Here is a 19,992-nt window from a genome sequence, read left to right as displayed (position 1 = left end):
TCAATCCATATTTACGATCTCTTCTAGCGACACCGCTGGTGCCCAGGAATACGGGCAGATACGATGATTTGCAAATCTCACAAGGGGGAGCGTTAGTCTGAAGAAACTACAGTTTGTTGAATTACGCGCATGTGGGGGTTGACTTGGTCGCAAACAAGAAACAGGATTCATTGTCCGTACTTAACTAGGTATGCAAATCAATCAATGCCAGGTATTAGTCTTTCAAACTCGCGACAAGCAACCCAGAGAACTTTAAACCTGCCAGAATGACCTACATATCAATTGCCAAAAAATGGTGTGACGTCAAGCAGGAGACGTCAACGAATTCAGGCCATTGTTCGCTGGTTAGCGCAACTTCGGACGCTACCTGGTCCAGTTTAACTAAGATGGTTGTTTCAAGGTTGGCGATGCCATACAGGCTTCCAACCTTGAAACCGACAGACCAACGGACGAGACGGCCGTATTCGAATGATAGCATGCGTTCCTAGGGGACCACAACATGACTCAAACGAATCATTGCAAACTTCATTTCCTTCAGATAGAAACATGGTACTAGTATATGTCACATTTTAATACACCCGCAGGACTCCTTTTCGCCAACAAGCCAAAAGGGAAATGCAAAACAGGCAGATGCCGCCGCATCATTTCACCCGAGAGGTGGTGGGCAGACAGACATGCGGCCCCTCTATCGCCAGATCAGGTATAATCTAGCACTAGAATTGGCTTTTTCCGTTCTTCGCATGTACCCTTGTAAGTACATCAAAAGCCCCTGTCCCAACCTTGGACAGTTTGCCCATGACAATCCGACTGCTCGGCGTAGTCAGATCGTCCCAGTCCCCATCAAGCACAGCATCTTTCAAGAATGCCACCGTGGTCTCGAAACTCATCTTGGTGAAGGGACTGACGTTGCCCTTGAGGCCGTTGCGGTTGAAGGGCGTAAACCCACCGTTTTTCGTCATGTGGTCGCCAATCAAATTCAGGTGGCGGTTATCGACACTGATGCCATGACCACCAAAGACGTTGCTGAGTTCGAGGATGATGGCCCTGCGCGCCGCCTCGACTCCGTACACCCGCAGCACCGCAGCAATATCGTTGGTCTGAATCCGGTTGGGGTTGATGAAGTCGGCGTACCTCTGCATGGCCGTAAGGTTGACACCAGCTGTGTGGACGACAGGTGTTTTGCTCGTCTCACCTGTTACCAGGTCCTTGATGTCTTCGTCGGCAACATACGTGCATTTGCCCACGCCTTCAATCTGCTGCACTACCGTCTTACGCACCGCTTGTTGGACGATTTGCAGCATGAGAACCTTGGGCATGTTTGACTCGTACTCCAGAGAGAATTCACACCATTCGCCATTGGTTTCGTCGCACTCGAATCGGGAAATGTTGCTGGCTCGTTCTTTGACACGCTCTTCGCGACTCCTGTTCAGGGCTGACATCTTCTTTTTGGACTCGCCATTTTCGTTATCGCTTTCGGGTGGCTGGCTGCCACCAAATCCTTCGTCCTCGGGCTCCTCAACGTCTTCTGGCGAAGCCTCGCGCTCTAGTCGTTGTTGGATCGCGTTATCGTCATCATCATTGGCGCTGTATGATATTGCCTGGGCTTGGTTTGCTCGCTGCTTGGCGTTCGTGGCGTCGTCATCATCCTCTTCGTCGTCATCATCGTCCTCGCTGCGGATCCTCTCAGCATCAGGTGCGGCCATCTCAACGTTGCCAGCCTTGACACCAATCTCAGGGCGAGAAGCACTTTCGCGGTCCGCCCGTGCTTTTATCTCTTTTTTAATCAACTTCTGTAGGTGGGACACGAACTTGGTCTCTACTACATTCAACACATCCGAGATCTTGATGGCGTAGGTATCGGAATAGTCTGCCGACTTGAAAAACTCCAAGCGCACGTCAAATACCTTGGCTAGTTTGTAACCAGCTCCCTTGCCCACGCGCTCCTTGACCGTCACTTGATTGGTAACGTGGGACAGAGGAAGCACGCTGATGGATTTGGCGAACTTCTCGGCTGTTTGCTCGGGAAGCTCCTCATTCAAGATCAAAGTCATGGCTGGGGTGGAGATGTGATCACTAGCTGTCATTAGAATTTCTCGCAGACGGGGAATACCGAGTGTGACGTTCTTGGCTGAGTGACCAGCCAGATGGAAGGTGTTGAGTGTCATCTGTGTCGAAGGCTCTCCGACAGACTGCCCAGCGACGATACCCACCGCCTCGCCAGGTTCCACAAGCGAATTGAGGTATTTGGTGTGAAGAAGAATCTCGGCATACTTGCGCGCAATGAGTTCAGTCGACTTGGATTTGTCACCCTTCTCCTTGAGCAGCTTGTCCTTGTTGTTCTTGATGTAATCCGTGACCTTTTCATAGAACGTCTCTGATGTGGAAAAGGCGTTACGATTAGGGTTGAGCCCAGCTGTGATGGGGTCTCGCGCACGAGGATCGTTCGCCTTGGCCTCCTTAACGGCCTTCTTCATATATTTCTGCACGTACTCTCTCGACGAGAAGATGTCTTGGTCCCAACCTCTCTCGTCGATGTTGAGCTGTGCAACCTCGGACGCCCGGTTGCGGAGCACGAAGCCGAAGTCGTCTAGGTACTTTTGTTTGGTGATGTCTAGACCATCTTCTCCGTATAGGAACTGCACCAGAGTGCCGTCGGCATCTCGAACAGAGGTATCGTAAGCCACCTTAAGGCCTTCCATACCCTTGATGAGACACCTCTGCAAGTAACCTGAACGCGAAGTCTTGACAGCAGTATCGATCAGCCCTTCTCGACCAGCCATGTGATGGAAGTAATATTCCTGAGGCCTAATGCCCGTCAAGAAGCGGTTGACAATGTATCCACCAGCTCTCACATTAGTCTCGAATGGTCGAAAACATGGCAAAGTCTTGCCGCTGACCATGACGGGCACTCTTCGACCTTCGAGAACCTGCGACCCAAGGTTACAAGAAATCAGGGTTGCGTTGACGGCACTACCTTTGGCGCCAGAGGTGGTCATAGATTGCATTTGGTTCCAAGGGAACTGTTTCTCAAGGCCCTTCGGCATGACAGCCGACTTCACGTCACTTGTAACGATAGAACATGCCTGGTTCATCATCACGTCGAGGCCTTCTTGCTCGCGATCGTCCCGCATAACTCCCTCTAGGCGTTCCAGAAGTGTGGGGTTGGTGTCATCTATATCGGCGTGCTTGTCCAAACTGACATATTTCGTGGCGACCTTAAGACCGACACTTGTAGCAGATTTGAGCTGTTCCTTACGGGCTTTCTCGCCTTCAGGTGTGAGGCGCAGATCGTCCATGCCACAGGTAAACGCTCGCATATTGAGATATCTTGTCAAAAGCCTGCCCATGCAGCTCAGCAATTTGGCCGCTGACTCGGGACCCCAAGTCTCGTGCACGGAGTGAATAAAACCGCCGGAACTGGGGCCCAACTGCGACTTGTCCAAGATACCATGAATGAACTCGCCGTCTTGGAAAAGGACGAGGCCTTCTTCAGACTTGGATGCCCAAAGATCTGCGGGAATGGACGATTTTCCAGTGAGCCAGAGATCGCCGAAGCCGACAGGCTTGGTGTTCTTCAGGATTGTTGTGATGACCTGCTTCCCTGTCCAGCGTCTCACCGGCTTGAGAATCGCGGGAGGGACCAACTCCAGCCTCTCCGTAGTAATGTGTCCATGTTCAGGCCGGAGCGCGTTGTACACAAGCTGTTGGTATGCGCCTTTGTCGAAGAAGGTGTCTTTGTTACACAGAGCTACAGATACCGAAAGATGGTCCTGAATCAAACCTCGAAGCGGCTTTCCCGCGGTTCCCGAGAGGTACTGGTGGTCCGTGTCGGCGATTTGCATGGCTTCAGCGCGAGCCACCTCGTTTTGGGGAAAATGCATGTTCATCTCATCACCATCGAAGTCAGCGTTGTAGGTGTTGCAGTTGGCGTAGTGCATGCGAAGGGTCTTCTCCCCGGGTAGAACACGGACTCGGTGGCCCATGATGGAAGGCTTATGCAGGGTGGGCTGGCGATTCATCAACACGACGTCTCCGTTGCCTAGATGACGATGGACCTTCTTGCCCCTAGCTCCGGTCTGATTGTGAGTAGTGGGAGCCAGGAGCTGGTTAGCTAGTGCTAATCTGTCGTCTGCGGTCTTCTTGGTGAGATTTATTATTTGGCCGTTCTCATTTTCAATGGCGACGGCGCCTGGCCATTTGTCTGGACCGTTTATGACGGCCTGTTGCATCTCCAGGAAGTTGTGGCTAGTGACGGGCTCGGGATAAGTCAACTTCTTTGCGAAGACCGGAGGCACACCAATCTCGCTGGTCTCAATGTTGGGATCCGGGGAGATAACACTGCGGGCAGCAAAATTGACACGCTTGCCCATCATGTTCTTCCTGAAAAGCCCCTCCTTCTTCTCGAGCTTTTGCTTTATGCCGTCCTCATTCCGCTTGCCGGCAGCTCCTCGAATGGGATTCCGATCCCTATCGATCAGGGAGTTGACACAGTCTTGGAGCTGGGTACAAGCCTCATGCAGTTCTGATATGTCTCTTTTCCGGACTGGTGCTTCCACACCCGACTTGCCGGCATTGAAAATGTCACGATAAATCTGGGCAACCCGGGTTGACGCATGCAGGATCATTTTATACAGCGAATTTTGCTGATCCTCGGCGATTCCTCCGTCGCCTTGACGAGCTTCGGGGCGGTACTTGTTTGGCGGCACAAGAATCACTTGCAGGAAGAAGGTGGCCGGCTTCTCTGGTTTGGCCCCCTTGGGCTGAGGTCTTGAGTTCCTGAGCAACTTCATCATGTCCTGCTCTTTCTCGAACAACAGTTCCAGGAGAGCGAGGACCTCGAGTGGACCCACGTATCGTTGCAGTGCTTTCGTGGCAATATTTTTCTTGGCTTTGGGTAGCTTGGCCGTGGCAGCATCCGTCATGACCACGTCGCCATTCTCGTCCAGCTCCTTCCCATCACCCTCCTCTTCCTCGTCGCTCTCTGCCTCTTCCTGCTCGAGCTCCTCGCCTTCACTTGATGCTGGGTCAATGTCGGCGATGCCCTCGTCCGACTCCAGCTCCTTCTTTTTGGCGACGGACTTGGCTTTGGACTTCTGCCAGATAGTCAACGCATCCTTCCTTTTGAAGCTACCCTGAGCCATCTTGGCGGCATCCTTGGTACTCAATGCCTTCTCGAAGATCTTGACGAAGCGGTCTTTTCGGTAAGACGGGGAGATGCCCTTGCAGTTCTGACAGTTTCTGCCCTTGACCATTTCTTTCTGGAACTCCTTGAGTAGGGCTGTTCTTGCTTCAGAAATGCCCTCATGCTTGCCTGTTCTAATGTCGGCGGTGGACAATGTGTGCTTTTTGAGTGCCCGCTGAGTGTATGCCTCCCGTATCCGAATGACCCGCTCGATAGAGGCACTTTCGGCTTCAGCTTCATCCTCTGCTTCATCCACGATCTGAAGCCCAGGAATGTCCTTTGTTTCGGTGGTGATTTCGTCCAGGAAGTTGGCCTCATCTATGAGATTGAACCGCAGTAGTCGTAGCTTGCAACGGTAAAGTTCGAGGTCTGCTCGGCGCATGCGGAAGCGGTGGCAATATACACACTGAGCCCGGAGATAGGCCATGATACGGTCCATGAAAACCGGGTGGTAGACCGGAACAGGGAGGTCGATATGGCCGACATGGCCAGGACAGCTCATTGGGCCGAGATTGCATGTTGTACATCTGCAGCATGGTATTAGTAGGTGTACTAAGAGTCACAGCAGAGTGCAGAAAGCAATTCAATTGATGGATTGATTGAATAAGCACCTACGGTGACTCGCCCCATGCGCCTAGGGCAGGATCGTATAAACCAGCGGGCGTTGGGTTCAGTAGACTGTCAAAAGTAGTCGGGTTCTCGATCCGCTTGACGGATATGGCCTTGATCTCCTCGGGTGTCAGAAAGGCAAAGTCGACGCAGTCTATGGCCGAAGCAATGGGCTGGGAGATATTCATGGTGACGGTTGTAGGTCGAATGACCGGGATAACCACAATGCTTTGTCAGCGTTATCCCAGAGGAATGAAGCAATTACTAAGAGCTTTCCATGAGATATCGGTATCTGAGATCAAGGAACAATTTTCTGCATCAACATAGTAGCCTGATGCTTGAAGATTGGCCTTGCGCGTAAAGAGCGACTCAACTCTGCCATTTTCTTCGAAGTATGTGGGGTGGAAAGCAAAGGCTGGCGCGACAATTTTTTGGCGGTGGCAGGTGGCAGAAATTGCTGTCGAGCCTGCAAGTAGCACTAGCCACGCTCTCCAGTTTGAAGAGAAGTACCGAGTACTTCGTAGAGTATGGGTTTGGCTGCACGTGATACAGCTCCGGCATACAGGGATCTGATTGCCCATCGTCTTTCTGCAGGGATCATATCCCATTTACCAAGTTAGGCGATTTCATCCAATCCATCTTGCGCCGACACCGAGGACATCAGGAATCTCCTGAGCATTCAACAACCACACCATACTAGTAACGCATACCTCTTTGTCGTGCTAAAAAGGCGCCGCGCGCAACATAATAACGTGGCGTGTATTCAGTTTCATCCTCCATTTTTCGTCATGGATAGACACGGCTCACCTGGCCTGGGCCCAAGACACGATGGATCTTCGAGGGTCCAAAAACCCGAGTCGGCGGCCGACAAGCTGGCTGCGCTTAAGGCCAGGGTCGCCGCAGCTATAGGAATGACACAGACAAAAGGCCCCGGTGGCGGGTCCAGTAATGGCCTCGGTAGCTTGGGCGGCCTGAATTCTGTAACAAACCAGGCCAGAGGAGGTCTGAATGTTGGGCTTCATCCTGCCCTCGCCGATGTAGGACAGATCAAGCCGCCAAGCAAAACCTTCAACGATTCGCGGTCTTCGCGGTCGGCGCCCAAGCCTTCCCAGAAGCAGAAGCCCCTCGATCTGGCTGGTCCCTCAGCAGACGAGATCAAGAACAACCCCTACTACGACCCCAGCCTCAGTGCCCCCACCACTAAACCGCGCCAGTCGCGCCAGCTCATCTTTAACCAGAAGGGCAAATACATAGCCCAAGCGAATGCTTTGCGACGACAAGCCGCCCTTGAAGCGCTGAAGAAGAAGATCGCCGCTCAGACCCGCAAGGTCGGCATCGACGAGGACATTGATGTCGAGAAGAACTTTTTGGTCGAGGCCCCGCCCGCCATCGAGTGGTGGGACGAAGGCTTGGTGGACGGGAACACATACGACAGTATCGAGGACCCCAACTTCATCAAAATCGATACGCCCGACACTATTGTGACGAGCTATATACAACATCCCGTGGCCATCGAACCGCCTCAGGATAAGAACGCCCCCGCTCCGAAGCCCATGTATCTCACAAGCAAGGAAATGGCCAAATTACGGCGACAACGCCGCGGTGCTGAGCTGAAAGAGCAACAGGCCAAGATCCGGCTGGGACTGGAGCCTCCACCGCCGCCCAAGGTGAAGTTAGTGTACCCCAAATATTCTCCTTCCTCTTTTCATCTCGTGTGTTATCATTCTTGCCTTTCATAGGCAGTCAACATTCCTGATCAAGATTTTTTGGGATTCCTTTTATCTATCAAAATGGGCCGTGGACAATCGCTAACTACCGATGCTATAGGAAGGGCAATCTGATGCGAGTACTGGGATCCGAGGCGGTTCTCGATCCCACGGCTGTCGAAGCCCGCGTTGAAAAGGAGATCCGAGGACGTTTTGAAATTCACATGCAAACGAACGAGGAGCGCAAACTGAGCAAGGAAGAACGGCACACTAAGCTCATCAAACACCAGGAAGAGGATGCCGCCAAAGGTCTCCATATTCTTGTGTTCAAGATTAGCACTCTGGCCAACGGCCAGCATCGGTATAAGATCAACATCAACGCCGAGCAGATGGCCCTGACCGGCATCGCTCTCATGAATCCCAAAATGAACCTGGTCATTGTGGAAGGGGGCGCGTATAGCACCCGAAAATACAAGAAACTCATGTGTGACCGGATCGACTGGACCGAGAATGCGCCATCGAGGGATAAGGACGGCAAAAGCGAAGCGTTACGGCAGTGGCTGATGGCCGAGGATGAGAAGGGCGAACTGAAGGACATGTCGCTTAACAAGTGCCAGCTCATTTTCGAGGGCGAGGTCAAGTCGCGTGGCTTCCGGAAATGGGGCAGCAAGGTGTGTGAGACGGATGCGGAGGCTCGAGAAACACTGGCACGGGCCAAAATGGAGAATTTTTGGAACTTGGCAAAGTCGACGCAGTAAGGGGGGCAGACTGGTGGAATTGTTGAAGGAGACCGTGACACGGCCGCCACAGTTTGGCCTGCTGGATGGATTTCTACCAATATCTCTGTGTCGAGCTAGAAGTACTAGAACTGGATTTTCTTCTACAGCCCTGGACGAGGGGGTGCGTTTCTACCCAATTGAATGACTTCCATGAATATATACCCAAACAATACCAAGGCTGCCTTGCTTACTACTGCTCACAGTCGTCCTAGAGAACCATCCGCTTGAGCTACAGTGAACTAAGTGCTTTGCACCTAAGCCCATATGGAAGTGCCTCGACTATGTACCACAGCTTCTCCATCTGTATTGGATGACAAGTCGTTGAGGCTGCGGCCGCAACACCGATTTCAATTGCCCCTGCGAATTAACCCTGGTTCTGTCTTGTCTGGTCAGTTTGTGTCCGTGCTCTGCTCGCTCGGCACATGACTTTCTACTTCTGACTCGACACCCTGCAGAATCGAGCCTCATCTGTATCCAAAGACATCACTACCGATCAGGGTAGCCCTATGCGAGAACCAGTAGTTCAAAACGCAGTATGAAGCGGTCGTCAGACAGAAATGCCGAGGCCGAAAATACAATGTTCCATGGGCAGAGGGTCCTTGTGCCGACGAAAGATGCCAGGATGACACCACTCGGATGTTCAACTACTTGGGCACCAGGGTGGTGATATCTTTGGCGAAGCTGATAATGTTGACGCTGATCTGGGCCAGCAGCTAGGCTTGGGAGCCGCGGTGCTTGCTGAACAGAGAGAAGTCGGTATGTTGCCGGCACCGGTCGAGTGGCCCCTAGTCACGAACATCAGGTTTGACAGCCAGGTCCAGGCACGTGTCGATCCCTAAATAGTGGCGGGCGCTTGGAGAAATTTACCCTGGCCACCGGCTTGGACCATGGGACTTAACTAGGACGTCTTGATCTAGAACATGTACTGCAGCTTCTGGGTCTAGATCAGGATCAGCGGGAACTGGATACAGCAGTAGATGAAGAATCTCAGCAGACCCTCTAGTGGTGTCAAAGTTGAGGTAACTGATATGGAAACAAATATTTCTACTACTTACCACGCACTGGTGGTGCCGGCCGACCTAGGCAAGTGATGGGGCAAATAAGCGTAGCTTGACCAAATGGCGACGAGCGTCTGCGTTATGCAAGAGGCGCTGTTGGCAGACTGTACGCCGAGCCAGAGGAGAGCAGGATTCCGCGGCTGATGACGCAGAAATAACTGAGCCAATGTCCCTAGCTCGCCTTGGCCGCAACGGAAAAGGGGATGTGCAGGCCGGCCCCGATGGCTCCGTTAAGCACCGTCGATATGGAGTTGCATATACCTGCCACCAGCACGATGAGGATGACAGCTGTCCACATTGACATGGTGATCAGGTCCGAGTACCAGCATGTGATGAAGGCCCATTTCTTTTATGTTTGTTTGTCTTGCGGCACTGAATCGTGATTGCAGTTGGATGTCCATATCAGTCTTTGTCGCAGGGGGAGCTTTAATTGGTCTTCGTACCGACCTTGGTCCAGATATGTGGAGGAGCGATGCTGTTGGCCTGTTTTGGCAACTTCTAACTGTGCGGCCCTGTCAATCTTGAACGAGACTTGGGCAGTTCAGAAAACAGGGTACTCATAGCTGTGGTCTTTGCAGACGTTGAGCCAGGCGACGGTGAGAGAGAGGAATGGCGACGTGAACTCTCTACGGAGGAGGACTGTCCAATGACATCTGGCATGCCACCTCACATACTCCGACCCGTCACTACTTTACAAAGTCCCACTGAGATGCGAGTTGGCCTTGGCCCGATATAGCAAGGCCACGAGCGAATAGGTGGGAATCTTCGGCATTTCATCGTTATCCATCACACTCGTTGGATCCGATGGCTTATCCTTTGAGTTACAAAGCTTCGATCCGCTGACCATGCTGGTGTTAGGCAAACCCCCTTTTGCATTATTCTGACAACTGGAAACACAGAGCCGAACATAATTTCACAAGCTGAACTGGTACAATGAGACTAGTGCCTCAGGAGCGGCACTCAGGGAGGGGGAATACGGGCGTGCAGAGCTTGCCGCGCATTGCGGCACAACGGGCGCATTTTCCAGAGGCAGCTGGACACAATTAGCCAAGTGCCAAAGGAGAGCTACTAAGGACTAAGTACAAGTGGACTCGCGGCACTGAGGGGGCTCAGGCTCCTCCTCAGATGGGGACCATTTTGCCATGGCGTCAAGGCAACGGCAGCAAGGGGCATCCCGCAGGATGGTGGCAACAGCGGCGTCAGGGGCCACGTCGGTGACCACCTGGGTCGCAGCAGTAGTAGAAGTGGATTGAGACATGGTGTTGATGGTGACAGAGGAAGTGGTTGATTGAATGAGTATTGTAAATGAAGTGTGTACTTGTGGAATTGATGAATGTGGTGAAGTTGGAAGAGTCGAAGGGGACCGGATCAGACGAGGATATATAGACGGGATGGAGGCTGGGCATGAACGGAACAAAGATCGCAGGTAAGTCACCTATTATCACATCTACATAACTACGAGGGCAACGGTACACCGTTGGGAAGCCGGTGACAAGCAGGGTCTCTCTATTGCTGAAGACGGCGGGGAGCACTATGGCTAGGCTATGAGTGTATACACCGTCACGCGGACGTATCGAACATTGGTTTGCGAGAGTTTACTGGGCCAATGTTCCGACGATTTGGAGCATAGGGCCACCGGTGAGATGCTGGTGGGAACCTATAGCTTCGGAAGGCGAGCGATAGCGCGGAGCACTGTGGTTAGGCCACAAGTGTATACGTTATCGTGAGCGATTGTCAGGCAGAGGTTTTCGAGCAATGGCTGGACCGATGCTGTGACGTGTGAGAGTGGGCGACAGCGCGAAGCACTGTGGTTAGGCCACAAGTGTATACGCTATCGTGAGCGATTGTCAGGCAAAGGTTTCGAGCAATGGCTGGACCGATAGCATGACGTGTGTCTGCGGGTGACAGTGCGAAGCACTGTGGTTAGGCCACGAGTGTATACGCTGTTGCGCATGAAGAGTTACGGGGTATACGCCGGAGGGCACCGGCGACCACCGGCGCGGCATCGGAGGATGTGAGAATAGAAAGGGTCGGTGTTTTACGGGATGAGCGTTAAGGCCCTGAGGACAGGGCCTTGTTGGGAGAGGTCGTCGTGTCAGGACACGGAGCGCAGGACACCGGTGGGGTACCGGTGGGATTCTTCGGACAAAGGACTCCTGGGTTATGATTACCGTTTACGTGAAGCTTCGGGTCCAAGCGGTAGTCTAGCTGTCTATATAAGCACCATTTTGGAGTAGGATAGGGGAGGAGCAGATATCAATAGACCGTCGTGGGCACCCCTACCTGAGACCGCCAGTGACCGCCAGTGACCACCCGGTGCTACGCAGTAGGGACGCCCATTTACTCCCCATCACTCTGTACTATTGCCTTCGGCCTAGCCGTACCCTGACATCCAATCTCAGCCCGCTGATTGGACCGCATTGGTGTTAGTTGGCATACAATCATTGCCACTATTCGCCCCAGCCTCGGCTTGTACCTTGGGTTTTGCCTGCAGTGCAGTAAAGTGTACTGACATGGCCTTCGCAATAAACTCGTCTTCCGTTACAAGATAATACTTCTTCGGGCCTAGGTTACGATGAGATTGAAAAGTTGGTGCTTTTATCATGATTAAGCTCACACACCCTGACTCAGTGTATCCTTGAACGACTGGGTGAAGGCAGTAGAGAAGCGCTCACCATAGTAGTCCTCCGGCTCCCAGGGGCCCCTTACACGGTTGAACGTCGATGTAAAGCCATCGTTAGACTCAAACATGAGCAAGTCGCCAATATTGCAGATTGGCCCCTGGAGTAAAGTCGACCTTAGTCCAGATGTCTCAGAGAGAAGGGCTCAGTCGACATGCACGCCAGCTCGGTGGTAGACGTGCCCATCATTTGTCTAAGACGTGGGAGAATAGTGTAGCAGTCGCAGCCCTGATAATCCGGCTGGGTCACATCGTGAAATTTGATGAAGCAATCGTCCTCAAATCATATTGCCCTTTTCAGCCACAGAGTCAGCTTCTCCGATACGCCGTGCAACCTGTGTATGAAAGAAAGGCACCTGTCCTTGAAGCTCGACAGATGCTCGTCGCTCATCCACAGCTCCTTCTTGTTATCTCCAAACTGTAGCCGTGTATGATTTTACCCATGATCAGCGTCTATATCAACAGAAATGAATCGCAGAGTGATTCAAAAGCCTTTCATTCCACGCTCACCACCAAAGTGTCCAATGACAGTTCGACCGAGTCTAGTTTTCCAAGTGCTACTAATTCTCAAGCCACCTTAATTATTACTCTGTTGGAGAAAACGCACACCGATAAGCACAATTTTGGTGCATGATCTGGATGATATCAGCGGTAAGTTGTATGGATTGGTGTAAGGAATGTGCAATAGCTGACTGAATACGCCAGACGCTGACGTCAAGGCCTTAACAGATGCTACCTGGGTAAGTTCTTCGCAGAATGAGGGATATTTCGGGGGTCTGTATGATACAATCAAACCCATAAGCTCCTCGTAGTTAAGGAGCAGAAGTACATTCACTCTGCCAAGCAATGGGAAGTAGTCATTCATTTTGATCAAGATGCAACCCAAGTGTACTCCCAGGGTGATCGCAAGTCCTTCAACAGAAAGGGTGCGTTCTGTCGACAAATGGAGAGGTGCTGGGCATTCCGGGAAGGATCACTACGGCATCAAAGAGCAGACGGTGACGAAATGCCTATCGCATGACTTCCAAGCCAAGGAGCTTCCCGTTGGGCTGGCAGGGAGGTTGTTGGAAAGCATTCGAAACATGAAACACATGGTTCTCATAGCTCAATTGCGTCATTATAACAGCCGGGAAAGAGTCAGCTCATCCGGGTATGCGAGTTCTCACGATGAAAGGAGAGGTCAGTTCAGAGAGTCCGGTGCGCCTAAATCGGCAAAACCCAATGATTTTCGCGTGGAAAGCGTTGCGAACATGCAGAAATGATATGATAGTACCATCACCGAGAAGGCGACTAATGTGTAAGATTCCTAAACTGCGGATGAGATGTGGTGAAGTTAATGAAGAGAGGGACACTTGCTACCTAGTTTCGGGAAGCATCCTACTGGTCAGATCTCATCTGAAGGGAACGATGTTGACGGCATCTTTGGTATTCCCTTCCGACGGCATATCATCGGCAGACTATACTTGATTACAACATACCCCACTACAAAGCTTCTCTTGGCAGGATCACTTAACCATGACAAACGTGGGTCCTCCTTCCTTCCGACCATCGCAATGTCGGCTTTGGGCTTAGTCTGAGAAATGTCGTCAGGGAGGTCGTAGGACAGTGAGGAGAGTGATACATGGGCGGCCAACTTCAAGGGTGGAGATTGTTATCGTGAAGTATTCCAGAAGGTTTCTCACAGATAATTGAGATAAGATATTTAAGTATTAGATATGTACCGCCCTTCAGTTGGTTCGAGTTGGTCATGCCATCAAGGTTTGGAATGTTCCCACATACAGTTGTTCACTCTACCTCTCTACCTTACCCATCACAACCTACTATTACGCCCGTTGTAGTAAATTCTGTCTGTTCTAGTCGATGTTCACAACTCTCCATCCGCACCCGACTCGCAAGAAAACAGCGCCTCATATCAAACACAATGTGTCCGATCTTCCCCGTAACAGGTGCCGGGGAGGAATGGTTATCAGCAGAGCCGGTCCAAAAGCAAGGGCCAGATGTGGCCAAATCAGACCTAGAAAAGCCAGAAATGCCCGGTACGCTCCAAGGAAACAACGTGGAAGCACAAGGCGACACTGCAGCCGATGACCAAACCCTGTCTTTGCCTAAATGGAACCAGCCTAGAATCAACGCATACCGGTTTCTCACGACCATACTCTGCTTTATCATCATGGGTATGAACGATGCCTCTGTAGGAGCATTGCTACCTTACGTATAAAACCTATTATTCCTCGTTGTTTTTTCATCTAGCTGATCAAGAGGCTAGATTGGGGAATACTACAATGTCTCCTACACCGTCATCTCGCTCGTATTCCTGGCGCCGTTCGTGGGCTATGTGCTGGCCGCTCTCTCGAACAATCTCATACATCACTATATGGGTCAACGGGGTGTGGCAATCCTAGGACCGCTCACCCGTCTTATTGGATACGTTCCCTTGTGTCTGCATCCTCCATTCGCGGCGTTGCCCCCCATCATGTTGTTTCCGGGTTTTGGGAACGGGATAGAGGATAGTGCTGTAAGTTGAGATGTTCAGAAAACTTTCACATGTCAAAGTACGACAAGTGCACCTGCAGACTCTGGACTTGTACTGATTGGCATGATGTGCCTTAGTGGAATGCCTGGATAGGCAACATGGAATCCGCCAACGAGCTGCTCGGTTTCATCCATGGTGGGTACGGGCTGGGAGCCACCATCGCCCCCTTAATTGCTACGGCAATGGTGACTAAGGCGAATCTCCCCTGGTATACTTTCTACTATCTCATGGTCGGAATGGCGTCCCTCGAACTTTGCCTCACAACTACGACTTTCTGGCGGGCGACACGCACCGCTTATCGCCAGCAGCACGCGGTTGTGAATGGCGGTGTCAGAACGACGACGCGGATGGCCATGAAGCATCCTATTACCTGGATAGTCGCACTCTTTTTGCTTGGTTATGTGGGAGCTGAGGTCAGCTTGGGCGGCTGGATCGTCTCATTCATGCTCAGAGTGCGCGATGCCGAGCCTTTCCAAGCCGGTCTAACAGTGACCTTCTTTTGGCTCGGGTTAACGATGGGCCGATTGATCCTGGGCTTCGTCACAGGGAGAGTCGGCGAAAAACTGGCCATTACCTTCTACCTCCTGATATCTATTGCGCTGCATCTGATGTACTGGCTGATCCCTAACTTCATCGCTTCATCCGTCTTCGTCGCGCTCGAGGGCTTCTTCATTGGCCCTTTCTTCCCTGCTGCCATTGTAGCCGCCACGAAGCTGCTTCCCAGCGATTACCACGTCTCGGCCATCGGATTTGCAGCAGCGTTTGGTGGAGGAGGGGCTGCCGTGTTTCCGTTCGCGGTCGGTGCGATTGCTGAGACCAAAGGAGTCGAGGTCCTTCAGCCCATCGTGCTAGCCATCTTTTTGTTCATTTCCCTCATGTGGTTTGCCCTACCAGGTGGTATGCGCAGAGGCGGGCTCGAGCGTGCTCGAGATACCAATGAGAATGTGGGGCATCAGGTTGCAATGGGTTACAGATGGTTAAAGCAGAGGTCGGACAGGAAACAGGTGACCGAGATCGATCAGAGCGCATCTTAGTCGCGAAGCCTCTGCGAGAGCTCGTCCGCCAACCGGTGAACGTAGAATTCTCGCATGTCCTGCGGCACCTTGCTGAACGCATTTAAAAGGCGCGCTATGTATTCCCGTCCCTTTTCGTAGACTGCGAGATCGCGGTTTCCGTATATGTCTCTCCCAGAGGAGTACCCGTTTTCAAGGTTGCGGAAAAAGACGTTTACGGCGACACCGAAGCCGGTCAGGGGTTTTGCCGTATGTAGCCAGAGCGGTGGTAGGAACAGAACGTCGCCTGGCTTTAGTATGGCCTCGTGTGGGTGTGTTCCTGCCAGGGATGATGAGTCTAGTTCTGCGAAAACGTCGAGGCTGGAGCTCGACGCCCCTGGCGCAAACGACAACTGCGTGACATCTGCAGGTGGGAACAGAATGAGTCTTTTCGATCCGACTATCTGGCAATACACATTGGCTTGAACCTAGTTGTCCATTATTAGCTGTCAGTTGATGCAATCGAGTGCAAGCTTACATCATAGTGTAGCCACATATTGACAGGCCCGGAGATGCGCAATACGGAGCTAAATGTGTTCTGTGAAGCAAATGACATTTCAGTCGGAAGTTGAAACTCTTCCGCCAGTTTGGGAAAGTCTTGGCTTAGATTAGCCGGTTTCTCTGTTGGCGCCACTTCAGAAAGCGCCCGTAAATACATACGCCCCCCACGTTGGACTTCTTGTATGAAAGTACCGAAATCTTTGGTCACATACTTGAAGTTCTTGGTGTTGAAGTCCATCTTGGCCGCGTTGGCTTCATGGACAATCACCCTGTGGGCCTCCCCGACTTGGGCTACGAGATGCTCTGGTGTCCAAGCTTGCAAGCAGCTGCCGAGATTACTGCCTTCGATAATGACAGGTCTACTGGCTGTCAAAATATCGGAGAAGGCCTCTGGGGAGTCAAGCCGAAGCCTTGGTATCTGCACCGTCACAGCTTGTTGCGCACCCATTTCTGGCCTGGAAGGCATCTGGGCATTAGCAGCGTCAGTGACCTCAAGAGTTTGGTGGTATTTCCATGTGGTCCCCAATGGTTTGCGCACGGTATTCGCCAGCACAATCTGCATGGCTGAGATGGGGCTGCGGCTCAAAGTATAGCAACCTTTATTCCAATATGTGCCCATTGAGAAGCATGTAGCGCCACCACCCATAATCACAAGCCTCCCATCCGCAGTGGGAGCAACCGAGATCCCAAGAAGCAGTGGCCTAGGGATTAATTTACCCTCATCAGCCTGAATGAGCGAGGCCGTGGCGATGACTTGGTACTTGGGTAGAGTGATATCGACGACCAGTATTTCCTGCTCTCTTGGAATTGTATAGTCCTCAATAATGCCACCCACGATCAGAAGGCTTCCATGCTCGTCGACAAAAGCACTTGCTCCAAATCTGCATATGATTGAATCAAGTTTTAGTTCTTTCTGGCCTCCAGCTGCCGTAGCTGATTGTGTTCCTGCATACGAGGTGAAGTTGATGATGGGTTGCCCAGATTCTGGCAGTTCCAAATCCCAACGGAGAATTTGCTTGGCCACTGTCCCATCTTCAAGAAGTCCGCCAGCAAGTATCCCTCGAAAGTGAACCGAGCGGGAGCAGTCTGTATCATCTGAATACATAGGGTTGAAGCTGACAAGCACGGCGCCGAAAACTGGCGTGTAGCACCGATTTGAAATTCTACACTCTACCCATCCCGTCTCTGGGTGATATAGGAAAGATCCATTAAAGACAGAGGATGGCCCAGTCTTGCCGCCGATAACAAGTGCCAGGTGTGAACTGCCTAGTCTGGTGGCAGCATGTCGATAGAGGGGAGTTGGCAGATCTCGTAACTGCTGCCACGTCTGACTATTCTTGTTGAAGAGCCAGCAGTCCTTTAGTGGGTTCGATGGTGATGCTCTACCTCCCATCAGGATATTGCCATAAGTACCCAATTCTACGATTGTATGACACATCCTACCAGGTGGGCCAGCCGAAGGAAGCTTCAGGTCCCTGGCTGGTGGATGAGAACTGAAAAGATCCAACGATTTCAAGCGCGTTGTGTGTCCGAAACCAAACATGTTGACGAGCAGTTTGTCCCCAATGTGAGACTCCAGCATCATGGGAGCTCCAAACCGCCGCTGACCCCGAGTCCCGTCGTCACTGAACTCAGTCAAAGCCACAAGACTGCGGATTGGTCCCAAATGACGCGGGTCTTGATCCACTCCGTGTCGACGACAGTGGTCCGACACTATAGTCCCGGTGCGCGATGTGATAACACAGTAATGACTCCCGAACACAGCAAATTCCTCCCATTCGTCAAATGGCTCGACATTGTTGATGACCTTTCGATCATCTGACGAGAGGTACTTTGGAGAAGACCAGGTACTCCAGAGTGACTCCGCCTCGACATATGACCATCCCAGGCGCGCAAAGCGATCTTTCTGGGCTTCAAGATCTGGATACGCAAACACCGATTTCAGGGGTGTTTTCAGCTTTTCAAAGTGCTTCAGCATGGTCTCCGCAAAAGGATGATCCGCGCCATCGGGAATGATTTGCTCCAGAAGACAGAACTCGGCTGCCTTGCAGTTAGCTTGGGCAGAAGGTTATTGTATAAATAATTTTTCCCACCTTGGCCGAGGCTACTTGCCCAGCGAATGACCGCATCCGCCGCTTTGGTTTCCATATAAGTAATAGAGACTTCCGCAACAAACATAAACTCGCAGTCGGCAATAGTGACAACGCTCGACAGCGCATCATGGATCTCGGTCAAGTCCCGCAGATCGCACCCGATTTGTACATATCGGTCACTCTGTAAGATCAAATGGGGGTGTCCGGATTCCTCAACTCCCGTGAGCATAGAGTTGAGCTCTGGTGTACTTCGAACAGTTTTGGACTTGTTTTCCATAAGGTCAGGAAAGTCGACATCTATGAACTTGACACTGTTGCAATGATCCGGATATCTCGTCATGCATTGCCATGGAAGGACATCACTAGTGTTCGGAGAGGATTAGGCTCAAGACCTGGATTGGCCAAGGGTAGCAAGCACAACTTACCTTCCACATCCAAGATTAATGACTACTTTCTTCTTTTCAGAGCTCCTTTGGAGGAAGTTCCTGACCGCTACATCGATGACATGTAACCTGAGGTGGTAGCCACGATTGATCAAGGGGGAGCGTCTCTGAAACTTTTTGACAAAAAAGCGAAAGAAGTGAGGCTCGTTCAGATAGTAGATGCGTTCAACACTTCTCTTGGAGACAATGCTACTGCTGTTTGTCTGCAAGTAAACGAGTCAACTATCAGCACACATATCTTGAAACTTTCAGGTAAACTTGCAGACATAACCGACTCATCGTGTGCTTGCTCCTTTTGCGACCTCTTGGAGGTTTGCTTCGCGGCTGGGGGTGCCATGATTTCTGGTACCACGGGGCTAATGAGTTATCCACCAAGATGCGACAGGTTTAGCATGGACTATCAAGAAACTAGTTGTATAGTTTCGAGTACAGAGACGCGAATGCCAGCCTACGTGGGTGCGAATGTCTTTGTTAGCAAATACCCGTGACAAATACATGACAAAATAAATGGCGCATCCGGGATGGAATAAGATAGGACAGCCCAGTATTCTAGTGTACTAACTCTGCCATGCCCTTATATGACTTCCCTAGGACTGTTCGAACCCTTCAACTCACTTGTGGGTTGGGAATATTCATGAACGTTGCTGAGTCCAAATATATGCGCCGGGAGAAGTGAACATCAACCTTGGAGAAGTTCAAACGGTGGGAGCATTTGACGAGTGTATCATGGATATGACCGGCAGACTGGAACCCTGAGAATGTTACGACCCGGGTGCCTAAAGCTATATTTTACTTCAAAGGCAGGAGTAACGATTGAGTTATCTGTCCGGCTACTCAAATATGTGTGTAACTTTATTCAGGTAATTCTTAATAACATTTGTGCTTCTATGGGCACCAAGAAAGAAGATCGGTACAAACTAGTGGCCCGAGCTCTTAGCCACACAGCGCCTGTTCCACTGTAAAGTCGATCAGCGCATGGGTCGGGTTGTCACAGTGGACTGCAAGCATTTGGAGCACTGACGCAATTTTAGATAGCACTAGAAAGGGCCCGCCCGGCATAGCTCGGGGAGCTTCTGTGCAGCTGCTTCCTTCTTAGCTCTCTCCCCCACTTCGTACCAACCACTCACATTTCCCGCCACCAGACCTTATAACACCAACTAGCTTTTGTACGGCGTTGCAAACATTTCGCATTGCGATCCGTAGAGCTCTGGGCTGCTGGTGAGGCCGTCTCTAACCTGAAAGTACGACGTGTGCCATCCTCGACATTGGACAATCGTTACTCCACTCCCAGGCAACGAATGAACCGGCGCAACAGAGCACACCATAAAGAGTAAAGCGGCCCATCGCCGAGTTGGC

The 19,992-nt window shown here is 51.6% G+C and overlaps 7 protein-coding genes across 7 annotated transcripts; 2 read left to right on the top strand and 5 right to left on the bottom strand.

The window, feature by feature from the left end:
* Positions 1-223: 223 nt before the first annotated feature.
* On the bottom strand, positions 224-6,216 carry BCR38DRAFT_474771 (uncharacterized protein). Its single transcript, XM_040862981.1, has 2 exons — positions 5,798-6,216; positions 224-5,709 (listed from the first exon to the last, which is right to left on the bottom strand). The coding sequence occupies exons 1-2, from the start codon at positions 5,977-5,979 to the stop codon at positions 714-716; spliced, it is 5,178 nt and encodes a 1,725-aa protein (XP_040715680.1). The 5' UTR covers positions 5,980-6,216; the 3' UTR covers positions 224-713.
* A 121-nt stretch (positions 6,217-6,337) lies between these two features.
* On the top strand, positions 6,338-8,453 carry BCR38DRAFT_524351 (pre-mRNA processing factor 3-domain-containing protein). The gene is made up of 2 exons (XM_040865292.1): positions 6,338-7,463; positions 7,619-8,453. The coding sequence occupies exons 1-2, from the start codon at positions 6,580-6,582 to the stop codon at positions 8,253-8,255; spliced, it is 1,521 nt and encodes a 506-aa protein (XP_040715679.1). The 5' UTR covers positions 6,338-6,579; the 3' UTR covers positions 8,256-8,453.
* Positions 8,454-8,780: 327 nt separating this feature from the next.
* BCR38DRAFT_409645 (uncharacterized protein) lies at positions 8,781-9,638 on the bottom strand (the record flags this gene model as incomplete). The annotated part of the gene is made up of 3 exons (XM_040858391.1): positions 8,781-9,061; positions 9,332-9,355; positions 9,596-9,638. The coding sequence occupies 3 exons, from the start codon at positions 9,636-9,638 to the stop codon at positions 8,781-8,783; spliced, it is 348 nt and encodes a 115-aa protein (XP_040715678.1).
* A 643-nt stretch (positions 9,639-10,281) lies between these two features.
* Positions 10,282-10,592, bottom strand: BCR38DRAFT_485401 (uncharacterized protein; the record flags this gene model as incomplete). Its single annotated transcript, XM_040863881.1, has 2 exons — positions 10,282-10,367; positions 10,418-10,592. The coding sequence occupies 2 exons, from the start codon at positions 10,590-10,592 to the stop codon at positions 10,282-10,284; spliced, it is 261 nt and encodes an 86-aa protein (XP_040715677.1).
* A 1,116-nt stretch (positions 10,593-11,708) lies between these two features.
* Positions 11,709-12,085, bottom strand: BCR38DRAFT_485400 (uncharacterized protein; the record flags this gene model as incomplete). The annotated part of the gene is made up of 3 exons (XM_040863880.1): positions 11,709-11,719; positions 11,774-11,899; positions 11,956-12,085. The coding sequence occupies 3 exons, from the start codon at positions 12,083-12,085 to the stop codon at positions 11,709-11,711; spliced, it is 267 nt and encodes an 88-aa protein (XP_040715676.1).
* Positions 12,086-14,043: 1,958 nt separating this feature from the next.
* BCR38DRAFT_458006 (major facilitator superfamily domain-containing protein) lies at positions 14,044-15,581 on the top strand (the record flags this gene model as incomplete). Its single annotated transcript, XM_040862107.1, has 3 exons — positions 14,044-14,226; positions 14,281-14,529; positions 14,625-15,581. The coding sequence occupies 3 exons, from the start codon at positions 14,044-14,046 to the stop codon at positions 15,579-15,581; spliced, it is 1,389 nt and encodes a 462-aa protein (XP_040715675.1).
* BCR38DRAFT_210575 (leucine carboxyl methyltransferase) lies at positions 15,244-19,083 on the bottom strand. Its single transcript, XM_040854153.1, has 5 exons — positions 18,899-19,083; positions 18,619-18,839; positions 18,194-18,555; positions 16,078-18,140; positions 15,244-16,027 (listed from the first exon to the last, which is right to left on the bottom strand). The coding sequence occupies exons 1-5, from the start codon at positions 18,971-18,973 to the stop codon at positions 15,578-15,580; spliced, it is 3,171 nt and encodes a 1,056-aa protein (XP_040715674.1). The 5' UTR covers positions 18,974-19,083; the 3' UTR covers positions 15,244-15,577.
* Between the last annotated feature and the right edge of the window lie 909 nt (positions 19,084-19,992).

Source organism: Pseudomassariella vexata (genome assembly GCF_002105095.1).
Source record: "Pseudomassariella vexata strain CBS 129021 chromosome Unknown BCR38scaffold_7, whole genome shotgun sequence".
Classification (NCBI taxonomy): Eukaryota; Fungi; Ascomycota; class Sordariomycetes; order Amphisphaeriales; family Pseudomassariaceae; genus Pseudomassariella; species Pseudomassariella vexata.
This window is presented reverse-complemented; position numbering and strand designations above follow the sequence as displayed.

Excerpts from the sequence above, each read along its gene's own strand:
- BCR38DRAFT_474771 (XM_040862981.1), bottom strand. The coding sequence starts at position 5,979 with ATGAATATCTCCCAGCCCATTGCTTCGGCCATAGACTGCGTCGACTTT. Across the intron at positions 5,710-5,797 it reads GGCGCATGGGGCGAGTCACC|ATGTACAACATGCAATCTCG; the intron begins GTAGGTGCTTAT and ends ACCATGCTGCAG.
- BCR38DRAFT_524351 (XM_040865292.1), top strand. The coding sequence starts at position 6,580 with ATGGATAGACACGGCTCACCTGGCCTGGGCCCAAGACACGATGGATCT. Across the intron at positions 7,464-7,618 it reads CCACCGCCGCCCAAGGTGAA|GAAGGGCAATCTGATGCGAG; the intron begins GTTAGTGTACCC and ends CCGATGCTATAG.
- BCR38DRAFT_210575 (XM_040854153.1), bottom strand. The coding sequence starts at position 18,973 with ATGGCACCCCCAGCCGCGAAGCAAACCTCCAAGAGGTCGCAAAAGGAG. Across the intron at positions 18,141-18,193 it reads GGCAAGTAGCCTCGGCCAAG|CCGAGTTCTGTCTTCTGGAG; the intron begins GTGGGAAAAATT and ends ACTGCAAGGCAG. Across the intron at positions 16,028-16,077 it reads ATATGTGGCTACACTATGAT|GTTCAAGCCAATGTGTATTG; the intron begins GTAAGCTTGCAC and ends ATGGACAACTAG.